General features: G+C 42.7%; 1 protein-coding gene across 1 annotated transcript; it reads left to right on the plus strand.

The window, feature by feature from the left end:
* Positions 1–477: 477 nt before the first annotated feature.
* On the plus strand, positions 478–23,075 carry si:ch1073-335m2.2 (msx2-interacting protein). The gene is made up of 15 exons (XM_056273884.1): positions 478–685; positions 2,009–2,323; positions 5,564–6,040; positions 6,263–6,417; positions 10,930–11,130; positions 11,757–11,908; positions 12,006–12,131; positions 12,229–12,342; positions 12,441–12,554; positions 12,757–12,857; positions 13,226–20,654; positions 20,740–20,808; positions 20,939–21,133; positions 21,311–21,469; positions 22,005–23,075. Exons 1-15 carry the CDS (start codon positions 603–605, stop codon positions 22,134–22,136), a joined length of 9,822 nt encoding a protein of 3,273 aa, XP_056129859.1. The 5' UTR covers positions 478–602; the 3' UTR covers positions 22,137–23,075.
* The last annotated feature ends 369 nt before the right edge of the window (positions 23,076–23,444 follow it).

Below are 23,444 nucleotides of genomic sequence, written 5' to 3' on the forward strand. Positions count from 1 at the left end.
CAGTTAATGGTCACGCCCATATCTGCATATGAAACTGGTCGTTGGTTTCGGTCGTTACGCCGCTGTGTTGTTTACGAGGAGTGGGGATACCTGCAGTCAGTTGAGACTGAAGAGGTCACTCAACTGAGCGATGAAACGTATCCCAATAAACATACCCCCAGATGAACTGATTCAGCCTTCTTTGATTTTCTTACCAGGATTACCGAGTAAACAGCAACAGATTTACCGCGTAACACTCACGGACTAACCAACTTTCCCAGCAGAAATAGAGGTCGAAAACAATATTTTCGCTTGTAGTTTGATTTCCATCTTCTTCTCGCGCTAAACGCTGGCGGAGGGCGTGCACGTAGGCCGTGGGCATATTTTCGGGAGCGCGCAAATTCACATGGGGAACCAGCCTGGGTGGCGCGCCGCTCGCGCCCGATCGGAAGACGCGAAGGGACCGCGAACGCAGCCGCGCGGACCGTCAGCCAGCCAGCCAGTCCGGCCGAGAGCGTTTACGGATCCGCCGCCTTTCATTTTGTGAGGCGGACCTCCGGACCGGCGGAGCCTGGAAAGCGTGCGAGGGCGTATGTGCATAAACGGGACGCGTTGCTTCCAAAATGGTTCGGGAAACCAGACACCTTTGGGTGGGAAATTTACCCGAGCACGTTCGGGAGGAGAAAATTGTTGAACATTTTAAACGGTAGGTTACGCAAGAGGGGTCTTCGGTGTGGCGGCGCGCGTTAGCCCAGAACACCAACGTTAGCCAGTTGCTATCCGTGGCTAGCTCGGGACCAAGCTAACGCGTCGGCCCGCTTGAAGTTTCCCGGGGAGGGCGGCTCGCGCGCTATCCGTCTGAAACCGTAACTAAAGACGCTGTAAAAAAAGGAAAAAAAAAGAACGCGTGTTTCACCGGAATCACTCCGGCGCCAGGAGCTGTGGCGTGGAGCTCGCCGCGACTAATGCTAGGAGGCGAGTGGTTAGCTAAGCTACGTTCCTTAGCTGCCTACCGCCCAACCAACCATTTTGTTGGAAGCCTCAAGACGTTTCCATGTTCACGCACTAGCTACGAGGAAGCTAACGTTAACTTGCTCGCCGCTTAGCAAGACAGCCCGTGTAAACAGCCGTCCGGTGGCACAAAATTCGCCCACCGTGCGAAACGTGTCGTCCGAGCATTTGATCGTTGCGTTAACGGATACTTTATGATGGCAGCTAAATCGGCGTTACAATTAAGAAAGCGTCGTAACACATGCCTTATACTGGTGTTACTAGCAAGTTGAACTGTTGTTTGACGTCAATAACTTAAGCCGGTCAACGTCATTTCGTCCTTTGTTAGGGGTTTCTAGGTCTCCAGATCCGCCTCAACTTGAACGAATCGTTACATATGCGAGTAGATTTTTAGCTAACTAGTGTTATGGAGCAATTGCTTTCGTATCTGATCATAGAAGTATAAAGTGCCATTGAAAGCTAACGTTTGCTAATTAATCAGGCCATTTGGCCAAGTGATAATAATACCTGCCTATGTTGATAACCTGACTGAATTCACACGGATAACACCACAAACTGCCACGCTTGATCGCACCAATGGAAAGGTCTCATGAATGGGGTAGCTTGCTGGCTTGAGACTCTATATTGTGTATTTTTGATGGCATGCGCTTTGCACTTGGCAGACATTGACCTTTTACTTGTATGGGGTTCTCCTGGAAGATCGTCCAGCAAACGATTATACAGCTAACAACTCACTGTCAGGAATCGTCCTAATTATTAACATTTTTAAAATGTCCTAATGTATCTGTCATCGTGCGTTGGAATCCCTCTTGAACAATAATTCACAATCAAAGTAAGAAGTGTTGAAATGGTTTACGTTGAATAGAAATATTAATTGGATTGATTGGCCTTTTAAATGATTGAACTACTTGCAGAGAATCGTCAGATTTGGGTTGGAAAGGTTAAATGTAAAAACTATCCTCACTGATCCTTTCTGGGATATAAAATTTCCTTTTTACTTCACTGCAATTTCTTTCAGGTATGGGCGTGTGGAAAGTGTTAAAGTTCTGCGGAAGCGGGGGTCAGAGGGTGGTGTGGCAGCCTTTGTGGATTTTGTGGATATCAAAAGTGCTCAGAAGGCTCACAATGCTGTCAACAAGATGGGGGACAGGGACCTCCGAACTGACTACAATGAACCTGGGTCGGTCCCTAGTGCTGTTCGGGGCCTTGAAGACAACCCCCCCTCGAGCAGTCGGGATGTTTCAGGATTCTCTAGGGGGGCAGTCGGTCCAGTGTTTGGTCCCCCAGTGTCCCTTCACAGCAGAGAGGGACGTTATGAACGGAGAATAGATAGGTAAGTGGACATGGTCTCCCCTTAAAGTCCTGGGGAATCGAGGTATCAGATAAGTGTTATCCCACTAAACATAATCACCTAGTTGGGTTATTAGAGAAGAGGGGAATAAATACATCAAGGGGTTACTGAAAGGTAATCTAGGGATTATTCTATTTTCCATCCCAATCGACTCGTCTTGCGCATGGGATCTAAGTAAAACAAATAGTTTTCATTTGGTAAGGTAACTATCATTGAAGGTGTGGCTTCGTATTTGGATATTACATCTATGAGGAATATCCTGGTGAGTGTTGGAATTATTACATTCTGTGGGATTCTATCCTGGGGAGCTTTTTGGATATTTTCTTTATTTTTTTATTTTTTTCCCCCAAAACTCAGGATCTAATGTTGAATTTTTTTTTTCAACCTGGGATCGCTAGAAACTGGAAGTAATTTATACCTGTCGAAGGATACTCTTGCATATATAATCAATTAATAACACAAGGACCGCTTGTCTCAGGGTGTAGAAATGTTTTTCCTCATTGCACCACTTGGACTACTGCTTTACAACTTTTGGATACACACCCTTATGGATTTAAACATTTTTAAAAAAAATATGGATATTGATAAATTCCTCTGGTTAGGTGTTGTAACAAAGGCCCATTAGAACTTATTACCTAGGCTATCTAAAACATTTTGGGCATGAATAAAATTTTTATTCATCTCATCTTGAATATGGAGACTATGCCAAGAAGAATTTGCAAGAACATGGAGGATCCGGTCAATGTCCAGCCATACTTGTGGTGATAATTTTTTGGATTGATGGCCATGAAGACAGCTGAAAACATACTCATTTGGATGTACCCTCATGGAAGTATGCAGAATGGAACCCCATGTTGGATGTATTGACCTGGACCGTAGTATGGAGAGATGTAATCGGCATTCATTTGGATTACTGTACTCATCTGTGGATTTAGCTGTCAGGCCTCAATATCTGGGGTGAAGAACAGAGAACTCAAGATCTGGAGCTGATTTAGAGAACTGAAGTCTGACATTTCAGAGAAGTTTGAACCCTAAGATTATTGCCAAAAGATGAAGCCTGCCAATCTATGCACCCCATAGGATCTGTAAAACTCTGGAATTTATATCATATGCATAAACAGGGATTCATTTATGTATGGTGATCATAGTGCTTGAGAGTTTGGAAGATCATATGCAATTTTAAATGTGTTGGCGTTATCCAAAGAGGAATAAGTTTTCTTCATTTCTGAACATAAAATATAACTACTGGAACTTGCTGTGTTGCGTTCTCATACTGGAATCAAGACCGACTAAGATGGATATATTTTCACTTCAGATGACATCAACACTGCCACTGGGATTGTGCTGAAATACCCTGAAGATTATTCCATCTTCAAAAAAAAAAAAACCTTATTCGTTATCATATATTGTTTTTTGTATATCCTGAAATCCGTTAAGAGATCCATTTCTTTCGTTGTTTTGTTCTTCATTTTTCCATCCAATGAAGAGCTAAAGTAGCCTAAATGTGGATTATACATCAACAACCTACTGGCCTGGTACTCTACTCATTATTTGAAGATTACGTGCATTGCGGTTCAAAGGAAGTTTTTACCTCATTAGATCAAATGATTTTTCCCTTTCATTTTCCATTCGGGCTCTCACAAATCTGACCACCTAGATTTTATTTGGATTAGGTTCGGTAACTTCTTTCCAAAAAGGTTGGTATTGTTCTGCCCTCTGCATCTTTCTTTTTCTAACATTACTCTGCACCTTGTTTCATATTCTTAAGTATTGCACTGCTTTCAGGGAAATAGAAGAGTGGCTCACAGTGCTTCCTCAGTGGCTTATTTATTCTTGGCTCATTCTCTTTTATAGTATCTCGCACCCCTCCCTCTCTATTCTTTTGCTCTGCGTTGTTAAAAAAGGAAGACAATTGTCCTCTAGGTTTCTTTATGCTAGGGTTGGGTCAGAATTTGCACTATTTTCATTATTTTGAGTTGTCTTATTTCAGGCAAAACATTATTGTTTTCAGATTGAATTAATATCTTTGCATGGCTTTTTAACTGGCTTTCAAAACCATGGGCTCTTGATAGCAGACTTATTCAGCATTTCAGCAATATTTCATGTTAATAAAACATTATTTTGTTTTTAACATACAGAGTTCATGAACAGTCAATCTTTGACATTTGTTTCCCTGGAGACCTAGTCACCAAAAACTAAGGATTTTATTTTTGCTTGATAATTGCAAATGAGAGTAATTACACCAGACATGTAATAATTGTGTAAAAAAAAATTGCCTTCTATTTTCTCACAAATTAGGTTTACAGAATCAAATAAGTGTGGTGACGGATTGTCCAGGTTAGCAAGATTCAGATGACTGGTTATGGATTTACACATAAGAAAGTACACTACAGCAGTTAGTGGTCTAAGAAAGTGAAAAATTTAAGACTATTTGACAGTCTAGATCTTACAAAAGCGCCACAGATCAAGGACTAATTAGTATTAAAAGACAATGCTTTGAAATGTTTCTTCCAATGTCATTCGTGTTTTGATTGATAATTTTGTTTTGGGATTCATTACCATCATCCATATTCACTACATGCTAAAACTACCATGCCAACCTTTGTATTGTTAATTTATTTTTGAGACGTATCTATGTTTGGCCCTTAATTAGCTTGAAGAGCCAGTCCATTCACCTCTTCAAGTTTTACACACAAGGGCATTGGGGTGACTTCTAAGAAACAACATGCTTGACACGTTATTTAGTTTTTTTATTCGTTTTAGAATTTTTGATTTGTTTTTTTAAGATGAGTCAAGTTTGTATAGGGCACATTTTCTGATACACCGTAAACCTATGAAAAAAAGTTGTAACTGTGAGAAGTGGTTCACAAATATCTTTTAACAGACAAAGTGCAGTCTAAAAGTTTGAAGAATTGACTTATCAATTCAAGAATGACATTGGCAGATCTGTAACGGGTGTCAACCTCTACATCATTATTAGATAATTTTTATTGACCTGGCAGTTTTTGGGTTTATTTTTATTTTTGGCCTGCTATCAGCTGTGTCCTTATCTCATCAGGTGAAAGATGATGTTTTAACAGTTTTGCCATTTAAGATTTTCTCTGTATAACTGCGCACTTAACAATGTTAAGCTTTGGTGGTGAGTTATGTTTTCCTGTTCCATTCTAAATTGAAATAATGCTTCTCTCCTCCTTTTCCCTCCATCCTGCTCTTATTTTACAGTAGCTCAGAAAGTCGGGAACGTGCATATGATCACAGCCCGTATGGACACCATGAGCGTGGGGGTACCTTCGACAGGCAGCGTCACTACAATGCTGATTATTACCGTGATCGTTCCATGTTTGCTGCTGCTGGCCCCGGGAGCAGTGCTATGAGTGGAAGCTTTGAGGCGTCAGACCCACATTTCGAGTCTAGAATCCGAGACCCTTTTACTCTCACCAGTGCTGCACGCCGTGACCTTTACAGAGATGACAGAGGGCGACGTGTTGACAGAACTTACCATCATCGTCGCAGCCGATCTTCTCATTCCTCTCAGTCACGACACCCTTCCCCACAACGGACCACAGCACAAACCCCCAAAGCTTCTCATTCCCCTAAAAGAGCTCCACTGTCGCCTGGGAGAGGCCCACGTTCTCGATCACGAAGCAGATCCTCGAGCTCTGATTCGGTCAGCAGTACCAGCAGCACAGGCAGTGGCAGGTTGGCCGTGTTTTATTTTGAATTCTCAGTTTGAAATTGATTTCAATACTTTGTAGATTGTAGCTTTACTGAGTGGCTAAAGATACTGTCTGTGGAATGTCCCCACACTGAAAAATGTAATACTCAAACATCATGTGAATAAATGAGTAATGTGCTAATTCAGACTAAAAAGCTCATTACTATTGTCCTGTGGTTTTCTTATCCTTGTCTTTTTGGCAGCAGTGATTCTAACAGCAGCTCAAGTGATGGATCCCGTGCACGTTCTGTTCAGTCATCTGCTACACATGCACCTCCCCAGTCTTCCTTGGTTCTGGATTCGGATGAGCCACGTCGAAGCTTTGGAATAAAGGTGCAGAACCTCCCTGTGCGCTCCACAGGTGAGTCTTAATGTCCTTGACAAAGGTTGATAATGTTCTTAAACTTAGCTAAGGTAAGAAGCACAGCACTGTAATATCAGTGTGTTGTTGTGTTTACTTACCAAATGACTATTTAAACCACAGTTTCTAACACTAGACCAGGAGTGGTTAACCATGTGCCATGGAGAGCCGTGTGTGTGCAGGTTTTCATTCCAACCCGACTCCATACCAGGTGATTTCCCTGATACATTTGGTCTTTGGTTGAAGGGTGTGGAGTCCGGTTGAAATGAAAACCTGCATACACTTGGCTCTCCATGGCACATGGTTTGCCACCGCTGCACTAGACTGATTGATGCAGGGATTTGAAATCAAAGTGACCTGCATCCCTTTAGGGCAGTGTTTCTCAACCCAGTCCTTAAGGAACCCCTATCCTGCAGATTTTCATTGTAACCCTGCATAGGTAGCCCTGCTTGTACTTACTCGACCAATCATCTTGCAGCACTTAATTATGCAAGGTGTGCAACATCTGACAAAATTCATTGCTGATTGGTTGAATAACTACAAACAGGTACCTATTCAGGGTTGCAAAGAAAATATGCAGGATAGGGGTTCCTTGAGGACTGGGTTGAGAAACACTGCTTTAGGGGTAATGTACAATGTGTATAGTGGCCTGTATAGCGGTGATGTAGGCCTGGTCAACAGTTCAGTCAAATAATTTTAACTGCTCAGTACAATAACGACACCAGTTTTAATCCTTACCGAGAGCTACTGGTAAAGTAAACCTTAATTCTTTTGAGTAATATTGTGACTAAAAGCTTTGCTAAAGTTCCAGAGACTGAATGTATTAACTGTTATAATTTTTGTACGATGTCACGCAGTGTTAGAAACAATAGCAATATAAATCATAGTTTAATTGTAAGTACACAGTGGAATTTGTGTTCTTACCTTTAACCGAGATGCAAGGCAGATAGATATCCCTGGAAATTTCATAATACACATCAAAACATCATAGACCAACTAAGCATACTTGAGAAATGCAAATGTGGCATGTACAAATTTAGGGTGATATGGAACATAAGAGGATGAATAAAACTAAAATGATGAACTTCCTGTAGATTTACTTTGTTGTCCATCGTTCCTTGTGATGCCTTCTAGAGGGCATCATCTAAAACTGCAAGAACAAGGTGAGTCATCATCCCAAATTTGCTGTGAAGCATGCTAGCAGCTACAATAGTGTCCCCAAATCAGACTCTCAAGCTTTTAAGTAAAGCAGCCCGGTGTCACTGTGAATCTAAGCTGTCTTTATTTTAACAGACTAAAGGGCTTTTCACCTGTTGCGTCTAAAAAGGAAAACACCAGCCATGCCGCTTTCATTCTTTATCCAAGGTGCTTGGGAGGTTGCGCTACTGTTGCGCCTACCTTTACTAAGCAACCAAAAGTTGCGCGCGATAGGAAATGCGACAGTTGGTCCAATTCACAAGTGGCCTGCTGTGGTCTGTTGGTTTGGCCATTCATGCGGAAAAGTTGTAATTTAGCTGTAAGCCTCACTTACGAAGAAAAAATTCAAAACTGTGGCTCCACTGGAACTAGGGTGAGGGTTATGAGTAGGGCCCTACCAAATTCACGGTACATTTCGCTCAATTTCACGGACCTAGTTTCTCGAAAATCACAGATTTCACGGATTCCATAAGAAAAATGCGACATTTCACGGCAATGATTAAATTACACTTTTTATTCACACAGGGCCTTAATAGCCCAGCCTACTGTACACAGCATAACCGTACTAGTGGTTGAATGTAAGCATTGAGCATCCTGCGACGGTGCTTGGCTTCATGCTCTGTCTCTGTGATGAAAATACTTGTCCATGTTTTGACACGGCCCTCTCCGCGTCCACAGAGTTCGTCGGGATTGACAGACAGCGCCACGCTACTTTAGCAAGATGTGGTAGCCTAGATTCGGAGGATTTCCAAAAAGCTAGCACTGGTAAAGTTGTGTCCACCTCTTGTGCGATGTGTTTGTAGTTCGGCAATTCCAGCCTACAGTTTTTGTCAAATCCAGGAATGTCCGTGCTGAGTGATTTTAAATCCACCGTCAAAATAAGTATTTGTGCAGGGTCAAAAATGCGCACTGCTTTCAGGAATTCGGCCGCTGGTTGTTTAAATCTACTTTGCGTAATGTTCTCGTTTGACTCGTCTCCGTAGCAGTAATACTGCCTGATCTTTCGTATCATGCCAGAAAACAAGTGATGAGCACTGGCATTTAAATCTGCACGCTCGGAGTGAATTTCATTCGCCTGTGCTTCTGCCCAAAAGAGCAAATCCATGACCCTGTTGTGCGCCTTGTGAATTAATACATGTCGAGATTCAAACCAAGTGATCAAGTCCATTAGCTTAGTGGCATTTTTGGAAATGAATTTGACCTCCTCATTCAGGTGAGGATCGTGTAAAAGATTTAACAGTTCGGTCAATGCCTGTGTTCGGGGTGTCAGTGCGAGCTCCTGTTCCACAAAATCTGCGTAAAAGTCCAGATGAGCTGCGTGATACTGTACAGCCCGAAACCACGAGTTCCATCTCGTAATCACTGGTTCAGGTGGAAGGGCAATTTTCCCCACCGTTTCCCCTGTCTTCTCTGCAATGCTTTCCCGATAGTGTAGTTTGCGACTGGGACAATGCTTAAACACTTTTTTGACGTAGCTCACTAACTTATCTACTCTAGGAAACTCAGCTCTCCACAACTCACTCACCAGAGAAATAATGTGGGCATTGCAAGTGATATGCACCGAGTTTGGCATGAGACCCTGGAGTACAGATTTGTATGACTTCGTCATGTAGGTTGCATTGTCACTAATGAAAGCAGATACTTTGTTAAAGTCTGCACCATATTTTGTGAGGGTTTTAATTATGGCTTGTGAAACAGTGGTATAGTTTACAGCATCCAAGTAAGCACAGTCGGCCAGCACTGCTGTTAGAGTTCCAGTCTCAACATCTTCCGTCTTGTCCGACATGAAATCGAAAATAACATGCAAAACATAATTGTCCTGCTCGTCGGTGGACTCATCCAAAATAATTGAAAACGATTCACGTGAATTTATGATAGATTTTACCTCTTCAAATTGTGCGTCAAACAGCTTAGGAAGGTAGTCTTGTCGGAGCTTATTTGCACTGGGTAAACCGCCCGCATTTCTCACATTACGTTGAAGGTAGTCCCTCAGTTTCGGGTGATCAAGCTTCTCCAGCGGTATGTTAGCACTAGCAAACGCCTCAACAAGCTCCATGGTCGCCAAATGTCGAGACTCGGTGCTCTCGGTTGTTTTCTTAAACATCGATGAAATTGTTTTTTGCTTCTTGTTGGTTCCACCTTGTGGTTCTTTTTCGGCAGCCCTCTTTTTGTTGAGATGAGTTTCACTTTCCAAGTGACGCTGAATCGTTGCTCGTCGACTGTGATCTAAGGAGATATTACAACTCGTACAGAATAATTTTCCGCCATCAGCGTGTAAAATATGTTTTCCAAACTCAATTACTCTGTCGTCTGCAGTCGTGTTTTTTGAGGTTTTAGATTTCGACATCTTCAGTACGTTAGGGCCTAAGCTAACATGCTGACGACAGCTAACTCAAACTATGCTAGTAACAAAAATGATCATTGCGACCACCCCGGATGCTCATTTAACCAATCAATGTCTTAGACACGTGAATGCTTTTATTCGCGCATCCAAAATGTCAATCATGTCAGCACAGTAGTTTCTCAAACTAGTTGCGCACTTAAATTCTGCATTTCACTGCATTTCACGGCAAATGGTCAATTACACGGGAAGAGGTTGATTTCACGGTCCGTGACGCGATTTTCACGGCCGTGAATTTGGTAGGGCCCTAGTTATGAGGCTCTCACCTTGGCTCTCCTATGAGGATAAAACAAAGTTTGTTTTAGCAGAAAAATAACTCCCAAGATGGGGCTTATCAGGTAAATACTTAGTATTGGGTACATATATTTTACACAGGTAAATATTTGGTGTCAAAATAATAAGAACTTGACGGGTCGTACAGCTTCGGTTATCCCTGAGCAAGTTTGATCAGCTGCTTTTCCATCTTCAGTTTTGCTGACCTTTCAGCCTTTTGTTGACATCCTTGGGCAGAAAGGATGAAGCAAGTCCTGTGGTGCCGATTACTTAATTCTTAACATGACCTGCGCTTGTGCTTGCTGCATTTGAAAAAGTTGAGATTTTTACATTTTGGTGTGCTGCAGATGCACCTGAAAAAACAAGCGCGTCACAACGAATGCGCGTGCACAATGAATTTGTGCACGCAAAAGAAGCAACGTGTGAACAGCCCCTAAGTGTGACATGCTCCACAAGACATTCTTTTATTAACAGCACAGATAATGTGCAGGTTAAAATTCTTTTTTAAAAAAAACAAATCCATGTAGACATTTTGTGGAGCATATGTAGAGCTTCCTCTGTTTTTTAAAATCATTTTGTTATGATTTTTGTAACTTTGTATCCATATTCAAGGTTGAAGATGATAACACTTTTCCTTCCAGATACAAGTTTAAAAGACGGACTCTTCCATGAATTTAAGAAACATGGGAAAGTGACATCAGTACAGATCCATGGGGCATCAGAAGACCGATATGGCTTGGTGTTCTTCAGACAGCAGGAGGATCAAGAGAAAGCCCTTACAGTCTCCAAAGGAAAGCTGTTCTTTGGAATGCTCATAGAGGTCACTGCTTGGAATGGCCCTGGTATGTAATGACTCATTGCGTTGATTAAGTACTTGATTTGATAAAAATAGCAGCTGAAACTCTGCTCTGTTTCCACCAGCAGACATGCAGAACAAACACAATTTTATTCAAAGGGATTCTTGCCTTCTTTTTTTTTCTTTTCGTCACAAAATTATCCATCCATCCATCCGTTATCCAAACCGCATATCTTGCTCTAGGCTCCAGCATAATTATTTGGTGTTGATAATATTAATAAATGGGCGGTACGGTGGCCCAGTGGTTAAAACTATTGCCTCACGGCAAGAGGGTCCTGGGTTTGAACACCAGACCATCCCTGGTCTTTTTCTATGTGGAGTTTGCATGTTCTCCCCATGTCTGTGTGGGTTTCTTCCGGGTGCTCCGGTTTCCTCCCACCATCAAAAAGACATGCATGTTAGGGTTAATACTCCTCCTGCCTGTGCCCCTGACCAAAGGCAATGGAAAGAAGAACTGGAGTTGGTCCCTGGGTGCTTCAGCTGCCCACTGCTCCTATACAATAGGATGGGTTAAATGCAGAGAACAAATTTCATTGTAAGAATACAATTTGTTGTTCGGTACAATGACAACATAAAAATGGCTTTCTAAATAGACCTCTTTCCTCCCTTCAGAAACAGAGAGTGAGAATGAGTTCAGGCCTTTGGACGGTCGGATAGATGAGTTTCACCCTAAGGCTACAAGGACACTATTTATAGGCAACCTGGAGAAAACCACCAGTTATCAGCAGCTCCTGGATATATTTCAGCGCTTTGGAGAAATAGTGGTATGTTACCATGATGTTAAGTTCTAAGCAAGTTATTAAATACGATTTACAGTCAAAGATGGCCCTTATTTTGTGTCTGGTCTCTTCTCTCTGTCAGGACATTGACATTAAGAAAGTGAATGGAGTTCCACAATATGCTTTTGTGCAGTACTCTGATATTGCTAGTGTTTGTAAAGCCATAAAGAAGATGGATGGAGAATATCTGGGGAGTAATAGACTCAAGGTAAAGTTTTCGCAGAATGCAGTAGCACTGTTATCAAGATATGAAGCCCTTTATTTGAAAATCACATAATTATCTGCATATCATTTGCTTCTCTTAGCTTGGTTTTGGAAAGAGTATGCCCACAACTTGTGTTTGGCTGGATGGTTTGGCATCCAATATAACAGAGCAGTACCTCACACGCCATTTCTGTCGCTATGGACATGTCGTCAAGGTTAATATTCTTTCTTGCCAACATTCCCACTGTTTCTAAAATTGATGGTGCTGGAATTTTGGCATGATTCCACTAACTTTACTTGTATTTTGTTTTAGGTTGTTTTTGACAGATTGAAAGGAATGGCTCTCATTTTATACAACAACACGGATTTCGCTCAAGCAGCTGTTAGGGAGACTAAAGGCTGGAAGATTGGTGGTAATAAAATTAAGGTAAGAACTGAAATAGTAATTTTAGATATTGTAGATATTAATATATATATATATATACACACACACACATACATACATTTTTTTATATATATATATATTGTTTTTGTTCAGGCTTCATACACAGATTAACAAAAAATACATGCTCATGTTAAACACCTGTGGGGGTGGGGGAAAATTTTTATGAAAATGTTCCTCGTGATAGGTGGATTTTGCCAGTCAGGAGAGTCAGATGGCATTTTATCGGTCTATGCAGTCATCGGGACAAGACATTAGAGACTTCTATGAAATTCCTCCTGAAAGAAGGTAAAATTCAATAGAAAGGGCTTTCTAGACCAAAACAAACATTACTTTCTGAACCACCAGCTAAAAGAGATTATTTTGAAATGTCTAGCGATGTCTTTCTTAGAATTGATTGATTAAAGTTTTATTAGACTATTGCATTTTCCAATTTTTGCAGCAGTTTTGCACATTTTCGTGAAAATTCAGTTTTTTTCTTTTTTATGAAACATTTATTAACTAATAATTGAATAATTTCTCGGAGGGGGGTAGACACAGAGTTGTTTACTGTGGTCTTAAGAACTGCCACTTGGCATGTAAAAACTGTTCATGTAAAATAAATTGACCTGAATACAGTACATTCTTCTTTTTTTTTTCTTCCCGAATTCCTTTAGAGAGGAGCGCAGACCTCCCTACCATGAATTTACAGCAGAAAGAGCTTACTATGAGAATGTACGAACCCCTGGGCTCTATCCAGAAGATGCTCGCAGGGAATATCCTGCTCGCAGCAGAGACCGTTTTCCTGAACTGGAACATTACCAGGGGGATCACTTTGACCCACGTTACCACGAAGACCCCAGAGACTACAGGGATTACAGAGACCCATTTGAACAAGATATTCGAAAATACACTTACATTCAGAGGGAGCGAGAAAGGGAGCGGGAACGTTTTGAGGCTGACCGTAGTAGATGGAGCCCCTCCCATCCAAGGCGACCTATTACTCCTGCGGTTTCCCCCTCACCATCTGAACGTGCTCCCCGAGACTCAGAGCGACGGGTTTACAGCCAATCCTCTGAACGAAGTGGCAGTGTAAGCTCCCTCTCACCACCACCACCACACTTTGACAAGTCTGACAAGACTCCTCTGGAACATGGCTCCAAGGGTGACAAGAATGAAAAGAATCCTCAGGCCGAGCGTGTTGCAGGTACTGAGAAAAGCAAGCGTGCAAGACGAAAGGAAAAGGGTGACAAAGACAAAGGGGAGAAGGTTAAATCCAGGAAAGCCAAGGCGCAATCTCCCTGCAACCTAGCCCCTGAAATAGAGCAGGAAACTGGCTTTGATGGAAACTCTGGAAGGGGAAAAGGTTCAGACCAAGATGGACATGAGAGGCAGAGATGCAAGGGAGACAATGACCCTCTTGCTACCAATCCATTATCAGTAATTCATCATGATAATCTAAAAAATGAGAGGTCTGAAATGAGCAAAGGGGATAATTCAGATATAGATGGAAAAAATCGAGGCAAGAAACATCTAAAGACTGATATTGGCAATGATGGAAAAGATTCATCAGCGGATTCTGATCGACTTGCTGCCAGAAAAAGGCGCTTTGCTGATGCAAGTGGAAAAACCATTCGACAGAAGAGAATCAGGCTGGAAGAGGAAGATGGTAATCAACCCACTGACTTTGGCGCTAGTGCTGGGTATTTAAAAGACATAGATAGTGACAAACAAAAAGATGGTTTGCGTAGAGATGCTAGGTTCAAAACAGAAAAACGTGCATTTCCTGGCCCTCAAAAGGAGGGACAAGAGGAACTGAGAGGACAGAGAGAGCAATCCGAGGGGCCTGCGGATCTATCGGCATTAAAACGACACCCAGGACACAGTTCATCCAGAAGGATTTCACATGAGGGGAATACAGACCCAGGTAGCGCAAGAGACCAAGAACATGGTGTTTTCAAATATAGTGCTCAGACTGCTGACATTGACAAAGGTGCCAAAGACAGGGATGACCATGTGGATATTGACCTCTCTCAGAGTTATCGTAAACAAATGGAGCAAAATAGAAGGCTCCATCAGCAGCAGCAACAGCAGGAGCCAGATAAGCCTGAAAAGCCTGGAAGTCCTCAAGGAAGTGAAACAGAAGACTTTGAACATCGTAGTCTTGTCCATGAAGTGGGTAAACCACCTGAAGATGTAACAGACAATTTTCCATCTCATAAACTCAAGAAACTAGACCAATTTGACTCTGATTCAGGTGCCAAAAGAGAACGCGTGTATAGGAGCTTTAGACAAAAAAGTGAGGATCCTGATTGGAACAATACTGCTTCCCCAGGACATCAGCGTTTTTCCCACCTTGCAGAGGATGACTATGTGGATCCTTCTCTTCAGAAAGAGTTTAGTAGAAACGATGAAAAAATTAACTCAGGCATAGAGCTGTCAGTAAAACGGACACATGCTACACAGATGAGCAAGCCAAATACTCCTTTACTTAGTGGTGAAGAAGAACAACAAAAGCGTTGGGAAAGCAGAGTCAAGCAAGACTTGGTACCTGACCTGAACTTTTCAAGAAGTCTAAGTAAAAACATTCACAATCGCAAGCGACTGGAGTATGGCATTTGGCATGACTTGGAACCTGGGGAGGTACGATCAGACTCTGAAGAGGACAGAGAGAACAAACCCAACTCCCCGATGCCTTCCACATCTATGCCTTTTTCTGAGAGACCAAGGGCAGACAGATTTTCAGATCCTAAACTAGCTAATCTTGAGCGGAATAAATTTTACTCCTTTGCACTTGATCAGACCATTACACCAGATACAAAAGCGCTGCTGGAACGTGCAAAATCCCTCTCGTCCTCCAGAGAAGATAACTGGTCATTCTTAGACTATGATTCTCACTTTGCAAGTTTTCGCAACAGAAAGGATACTGAGAAGGTAGAATCAACACCACGACCTACACCCTCCTGGTATATGAAAAAGAAAAAGATTCGAAGTGGATCTGAAGACAAAATAGATGACAGGAAGGAGGAGCCCAAGCCAGAAGAACAGGAACGCAGAGAACTATTTGCCTCCCGCTTCCTTCATAGTTCCATCTTTGAGCAGGACTCAAGACGACTTCAACACTTGGAACGAAAACATGAGGAACCTGAGCAGGGGCAGAATCAACTAACTGGTCAGCAAGGGTCAGCGGATAATCAACTTGACTCTGAGCCAGTTGTACTTTTCCATAGTCGTTTTTTGGAGCTTACACGACTGCAACAACAAAAAGGGAAAGACCGACTGCTGCAAGAAGTAAAAGGGGGAGATGCATTGGTAGATGAGAATAAATTGGATAAGGCACCTGATCCAGAGCAACAACTGCTGCAGTCACCTGTAACTTCAGAACCTACCGTGGAGCCAGAAATCAAACCCATTAGCCCTGCGGAGGAGCTGACTTCTGAACCCAGACTTGTACCCAGTTTTGTTGTACAACCTCTGTCCAAAGATATGGTTCTACAAGAAGAGAAATGTGTTGTATTGCAGCCCTCCCCTGATGGGTTGCTCTCTTCAGCTTTGATTAAGGAAGAAGTAAAGGAAAATGTACATCCTCAGTCCACACGCCAGTTACCAATAGAGGTTCAAAGCGATACGAATCCTATAAATTTAGGGGCTCCTGAGCCTAATTATCCAGTAAGTAGAGCGAAACTATCTTCTTCTGAAGGGAAATCGGATAACACTGAAGATGTAAAACCTGTGATTACAATGCAACCATGCAACAGTGACGAGTTTGCTAGCAGTTCTGATGTTGATTTGGATCCTGAGACCACACAACCAGAACTGCCTGAAGCCTCAAGCCCCACACCACACAGCCTTGTTGAGGAGATGGATGTGGTGAAAAAAGAGGCCCGTTACACTTACAAAGCAGTAACAGAGCATGAAGTAGAAAATAAACTTCAAGTCAAAGTGCCAGTGTCAGTTGATAACGACACAAATGAGGAGCAGGCCTCGCCACCTCAGAAAGAACAAAGAGCAAAAGAAATGAAGAGTAAAAAGTATAAGCATTCCCCTGTCCATGCTACTGCAGTGCCTGGCACTGCAACCTCCAGTTCTGAGAAACAAGGCATTCGCAAGAGTGAACGTATTGACAAAGAAAAGCTAAAACGTGGGTCATCCCCGAGAGCTGAATCATTAAGGGTAAATTCAGATGGTAAATCCACTGGCAAATCTCCAAGTCACGGAGCAGACCCTGATAATATTACAGAACCAAGCATATCAGTAGGCAGAGCAAGACGAAGAAATGTCAAATCTGTATATGCCACTCCAATTGAAGACGATGGCGTAATGCGAAGTGGAAAAGAAATTGCTGAGTCACCACGCTCTGTGCGAAAACGTGGTGTAGATAAAGATAACACCCCACAACAAAATGTAGAACATGATACACCTGCACCAATAACCTCTTCAAGACGAGGCCGTCCTCCTAAGAATCGCCGTCAGAGTGAAGATAGTGTAACAAATAAAGGGGAAAAATCAAAAGTGGACACTAAAGAGACTGAATCAAATGAACCAGAAAGTGGTGACCGAGTCCCTAAAGTGTCAAAAGGTAAACAATCTCCTTGTATCTCAAAAAGTTTGTCAAATCAAGTTGCTGCTACCAGTGGGACTGTACCAAGTAGGAAGGGAGATAAAACAGAGCTTCCCGAAGATGATGATCAAGAGATTGAATTTACAGATGAAGACAGCTTAGTTTTTCAGGATTCATCAAGTTCATGTAAAGAAGATTCCACAGTCAAAGTTGACCCAAAGAAAGAGAAGGACAAACGGCAAGGAATTGACAAATTTCAAAAGGAGACAGGCAAGGAAAAAGTCCTTCTTGAAGAAAGGACATGTGAAGGTAAAACAAGTGGAAAGGTATCCCCGGATATTGAGGAGAAACCCCCTGTGGAGAAAGAAAAGATTGTCAGAGGAAAAAACAAATTGACACGGACTCCTAAGTCTCCTGTTCTCAAGAATCTAAAAATCAGACTTAATGTCACAGAGGTGAAAGATTTGTTGCAGCTGGGGGATGAAGAACCTGGGAATCAAGAGGATTGTTCAAAAAAGGTCAAACTTGGTGAGCAAAGTAATCGCATACCAGAGCCTAACACCAAAAAAGTGAGGTCAAGCAATGATGATGAAGATTCTACCCAAGAAAAAAATCAACCAGTGGATACATCAAAAAACTTGCTCTCTCAGGAGCTGGAACTAGTGCAGGCTGTGGAGAACATTGCTAAACTTACAGACCCAACCCTGCCAGCAGAGCCAGTTCCACCTGTCCCACAGACAGAGATGAAATGTGACATGGAGGAAGAAAAATCCTGTAACCCTGCAAGCGAAACAGAACTTATGGCTGCTATTGATTCTATCACTGCTGAGGATGTAGCTGTGCCCTTACCCCAAGCTGCTCCAGTGATAGGCACAGAAGTAGATTCAGAACCAGAGATGCAAGTTTTAATTCAGCCAAATAAGGAAGATGAACCTGAAACGGATGCATCTGCTACACCAGAGGAGAATCTTTTCTCAACTACACCCAAGAAAGGCAGCAAGGGGCGACCAAAAATACCCAAAAGATCTAAAAACCAAAAGCCAGTCAAAAAAGAGTTGGGAGAAAGGCGGCCATTTCCAGATGAATCCTCAGATCCTTCATCAGATAGTACACCCTCAACTACGAAGACTCTTCCAGAGATCGCTCCTTCAGCAGCAGCGGCTGCTGTTATAACTGCCACAACCTGGAAACCAGAGCCTGAGCCTTTGACTGTCAAGGCTACAGATGTCACCATGGAGTCAGATTCATCTGAAGAGCAGATTCAGCATCATAAATCTGTATGTCCCCAGTCCAAGAGTCCTACCTGCCCAAAGCCTCAGCAGCTTCCAGCAGAATGTATCTCTCCTTCCCTTTCTCCTTCCTCTAGCCGGCCAAATATCAGGCCCATTCAGCCAACTAGAATTCCTGTTTCCCCACCAGACTGGATCAGCCAATCTAAAGACACAGGAGTCCCATCTTCACCTGTCATGTCAGGAGCACCACCGGAAAGCCAGTCATTACCGCATGACTCTGAAAATATGGATGCTGATCACAGCACAAGGAGGATTCTTGTGAGACCCAAAAATGTTTCGCTGCCAGGCAGTAGCTCAATTACTAGTAACTTACCCACCTCGCGAGACCCACACCCATCTGAAAGTGATCCCACATCAAGTGCCTTACCAAATAAGTCACCCCTACCTGATGGGAGGATGCCAACTCATCCTGCTCAGCCAGTTGTGCGGCCTCCAGCCTCCCTACCGTCTCCTGAGACAAAATCTGTGATTTCTGTTATTGCATCCACTGCAGCCTCTGTAATTAGTCGTGTCTGCAATCCCCCTGATTCTGAAGAGAAGGTTAACATGACGGTTGGAAATCCCTGTGTAGACATGACTCTTTCCAAGCAGACTTATAGGCCTAGCATAGATGATAGTGGATCATATCATGGGCCATCTGTTGGTGAGGAGGGTGGAAGTGTTGGCCGCTTTATTGTTGAGAGCTCCAGTCTTAGTACAGGATCTAGCCCAGGTCTGAGAGTAAATACATCTGAAGGTGTGGTTGTGTTGAGCCACTCGGGGCAGAAAATTGAGGGTCCACAGCGAATAAGTGCAAAGATCAGCCAAATCCCACAAGCAACAGCTGTTGACATGGAATCTCAACAGTTGGTAGCTATGCCCCAGACAAAGCAGGAATTGTACACCCATTCTCAGCAAGGGATTCAAAAGGGGCCTCCATCCCAAACAGAACATGGGCATCCTGGCAAGGCAGCGTCTGTTCCCTCTATCAAACAAGAAGGCACAGGTTTAGAAAAGATCGAATCTGCCTACCAGTCTGGCCCACAAGGAGTAGTAAAACGTCTTCCGCAGGGAGTTGGCAACCAGCAAGTAATGAGTTATCATCACCCAGAGTACATGGTTATGAAACATCAAAAAAAAGAAGTCACTGATTCACATTGTGCAGATGGTGCAAAAGCTTCCTGGACCTCTTCTATAAGTCCTGCAATAAGTCCCCACTTACCATCCCCACCTGGAAACCATGTAGGCTTTGTTGCAGGCACTGCTGGTGATAGAGGCCCTTCACATCTCAGTGGGGCAAAACAAGAACCACGTTCGCCCCGCAAGTCGGGTCATCCTCATTCTCCATTTGCTAAAGTGCCCTCACCCATAGGTTCCTCTTCTCCCAAAGGTATACCAGTTATGTTACCCTCTGGACATCCTGCTATGCAACAGTATGTTACTGGCGTTCATCACCCTGAGCAGTCTGTTATCATGCCTCCGCATAGTGCTCATGGTGGCATAGGAAGGATGTCCCCCCACCGAGTCACCCCAACAATTGCAATGGGTCATATTGTTCAAGGAGAGGTTCGTGTCAATACTCCACCACTCTCAGTGATGAATTTTGGAATGCATAGTGAGCCTCTTGCCTCTCCCTGGTCTGGTTCCATGCAGCAGCGGCCCACCTCACCCCAGCCCGTTGGCAGAGACATGGTTCTCAAGGTTAACCCTAGTTCAGTAAGAGGCCATGAGGGAGAACAGGAAGATGCTAGACGCTTCCATCAAACTGCTGGACGACAGTCTGCCACACAGCTGAAACCAGAGCCTATGCAGTCAGATCCCCGTGGGTCACTGCGCGCTGGCCTACAGTTGGATACGTACATGACACAAAGAGATATGCGTGTGCTGTTACATCAACAGGGAGATCGTACAGATCCACATACTGGACACATTCAAGAAACTCTTCCACCCTCTTCAACATCTTCCAATATCTCTTTATCTATGTCTCCAAGAGCACACGTTTTAACTAAAGGTGCGTCTGAGAAAGATGTCACAAAGCCATTGGAGACGAAGAGGCCACACTCCCCTCTTGGTAAGGATGGAATGATGGGAATTCGCCCTCCTGGGTCAGCCATGGCTTCTCCCCAGAGAGTTCAGCTAATGCCACCAGGACCTAGTGGTTCCTTTCCTGAGTATTCCGGGATGTACACAAACCCAAGGGGCATCCATTCTCAAATGACAGAGACGTCTGTTGTTGGACTTAACCAGCCATCGTTGAACATCACTGCAGCCGTGGTGAGTTTACATAGTATGCTAGTATACTGTGTCTGAATGTTTCAGCTCATTACTTCTACATCACAGAAATGTCTCCTGTCCCTAGGGTGCTGACCTCCAAACAAAATCTGATGGCAAGGTGACCCAGTCAGTCAACATGGTGCAGCTGCTCACAGTAAGACAAGATAGTAGTAGAGAAATTTGGGACAATGTAATTAATTTGTATGCTTGAAATGAACTCAGAGGTCAGAGAAGTCTGAGACACTCGGGTACCATTTGATGTACTTCTTTTTCAATCCACACAGAAATACCCTATTGTGTGGCAAGGCTTGCTTGCACTGAAGAACGACACAGCTGCAGTCCAGCTGCATTTTGTCTGTGGCAACAAAGTGTTGGCTCATAGATCACTGCCCCTACAAGAGGGAGGTTCATTGCTTCGAATAGTCCAGAGAATGAGACTAGAGGCATCACAGCTGGAGAGTGTGGCCAGAAGAATGACGGTAGCTGTTTTTGTTCATATTTGGACATAAATTCTTTATAATTATCTCACAGTCAACATATTCTGTTCCCCTTCATGAAATATTGCTTATTTTAAGGTAGTATTGTACTTGTTTTTGAATAACTATTTACTATGTGAAATGTAAAAAGGTGTAATTTCTTATTTACTTGTTCTTTAGGGTGATAGTGAGTTCTGTCTCCTCCTGGCTCTGCCATGTGGACGAGACCAAGATGACGTCCTAAACCAGACTCAGGCTCTGAAGTCTGCTTTCATCAACTACTTACAGGCCAAGTTGGCTGCTGGAATAATTAACATCCCAAACCCAGGATCCAACCAGGTATACAGACAGGATTGTCTACACATTTTCTGCCAGCCTGCTGAAAATAAAATATTTGAAAAGTTGTCTCTTAAAAATGTTTTATGTACTTAATTGGGATGGGGTTTTTTTTTTCATGCAATAAGCTGTTCTTGGTGTGAGCATTGTCTTTGATTTGGCTATACTGTGGTTTTTAAATCAGATTTTTGATACCTAAAATTGGGTACGGGTTGGGGATTTTTCACTGGCTGTTGCACCAATGTTTATTATCCAAAGCAGGGGTGTCAAACCTTTTGCCGTGGTGAACCAAGCAAGTTCATGGTTTCATTCCAATCAATCACTACCAGCTGATTGTTTTATGAGCACCTCCCTCTCATCCTGGCTGAAGGTAATCAGTGAAATCAGCTGGCGTAGTGATTGGTTGGAATGAAAACCTGCACCCTCATGGTCCTCCACAGCACATGGTTTGATACCTAAATCAAATGAAAACAGCATCAAATTTGAGAGATCTCAATGTAATTTTTCCTTCCTTGGCTGTTTGTCTTTGCCCCCACAGCCAGCCTACGTGCTGCAGATTTTCCCACCATGCGAATTTTCAGAAAGCCACTTATCCCAGCTTGCTCCCGATCTTCTCAACCGGATCTCCAGTATCTCTCCCCACCTCATGATTGTCATCACCTCTGTGTAACCATCTTGGCTGGGAACTGCCTCATCAACGGATTTTCTCAATAATGAGCCTCAGGAAAATGGAGGAATATGTCAGAATTGGTTTTTTCCTGGACGCAACAGAAACGTGTTGGAAATGCTCTATTAAAACTGATGTTTTTTTTCCATATCAGTCCTTATTTTTTCCTTTTTCCATTCTTGTCTGGTATTTTTGTCCTCCTCAAAAGAACTCAGGGATGGACTAAACCAGAGCTTTGTGCAGTCTTATTTGACCATTTTTTCTGCTGTATTTGTATTTATTTGGGAGTTTTATTTTTATGTCTGGAGAACTCTGAAGAAAAAAGAAAAAAAAAGGATCCAGAAGTTTGAACAAGACAAATGAGTGACTATACTGTGGGTGGCCTTTTTCCATCTGTCTTTTAACGATTGTCAAAATCGTTTCTTCACATGAAAGGATTATTGAAGCTGTTGTGTTACAACGGCTTAGACATTTGAGTTTTTTTTTAATTAAAAAAATGTTCACCCCCTTCCTGTTCAGCCTTTAGAGGAGGAAGAAGTACCTTCTGAAATAATGACTTTGTAGAGAGGACCATGTCATTTTAACGGCTCCTTAATTCCACCAGCTCCGCTGTTTCGTGTTCACACACTACTGAAGCAGACGACGTTCTTGCACCTGCCTTTGCATTGAACAAGCTTCAGTGTGATTCGGGGGGTTTTAGGATACAGGACTTTGTAAATATTTTAAATATTTAAAGTTGGACAATGGAACTTGGTCAACTTGAAACCAAGAGACTCTAACACACGGACACACAGGAAGGCCAAGTGTGGAAAATGAGATGGATATCTTTAATTTCCGGGGTGTAAATACTTGTAACACACAGCAGGTTGGTAAACTCTCTTGTGGAGTCTGCCGATGGCACTTCACATTTTATAACTCAAATAAAAATCCAGAAAACTTGAATATTAAAGTGATAATCTTTTATTTAATACAATCTATTATATAAAAATATTTGCTGTTCATCTTTGAAAAACTTTCAGAAGTGCTTAATTTTGGAATGGGAGCCGCCTTTTGATACTGACATGCACTTAAAGTGACAGCTTATACATCATGATTTAAGAAAAGCCAAGATTTGACGTTTGTAGGGACAAGGTGCAGAATTGGTTAAAATGAACTGCATGTAGCAGTTCTCAGTCTGGGTAAAAAGCATTTCACATACAATAAAACTTAAATGTCTGACAAATCAATTATACTGCACTGCATTGTTAGCAGTAAGGATTTTCGCTTGTTGGAGTCTTGGTTCTTGGGAAAACGTTTATTTTTGGGCTGGTT

Source organism: Lampris incognitus, chromosome 2, assembly GCF_029633865.1.
Source record: "Lampris incognitus isolate fLamInc1 chromosome 2, fLamInc1.hap2, whole genome shotgun sequence".
Classification (NCBI taxonomy): Eukaryota; Metazoa; Chordata; class Actinopteri; order Lampriformes; family Lampridae; genus Lampris; species Lampris incognitus.

What these genes read in the sequence shown, in the direction of transcription:
- si:ch1073-335m2.2 (XM_056273884.1), top strand. Translation starts at nt 603, where the DNA reads ATGGTTCGGGAAACCAGACACCTTTGGGTGGGAAATTTACCCGAGCAC. An exon ending in TGAACATCACTGCAGCCGTG is followed by an intron (nt 20,655 to 20,739) that starts GTGAGTTTACAT and finishes TCCTGTCCCTAG; the next exon opens with GGTGCTGACCTCCAAACAAA. An exon ending in GTGTGGCCAGAAGAATGACG is followed by an intron (nt 21,134 to 21,310) that starts GTAGCTGTTTTT and finishes CTTGTTCTTTAG; the next exon opens with GGTGATAGTGAGTTCTGTCT.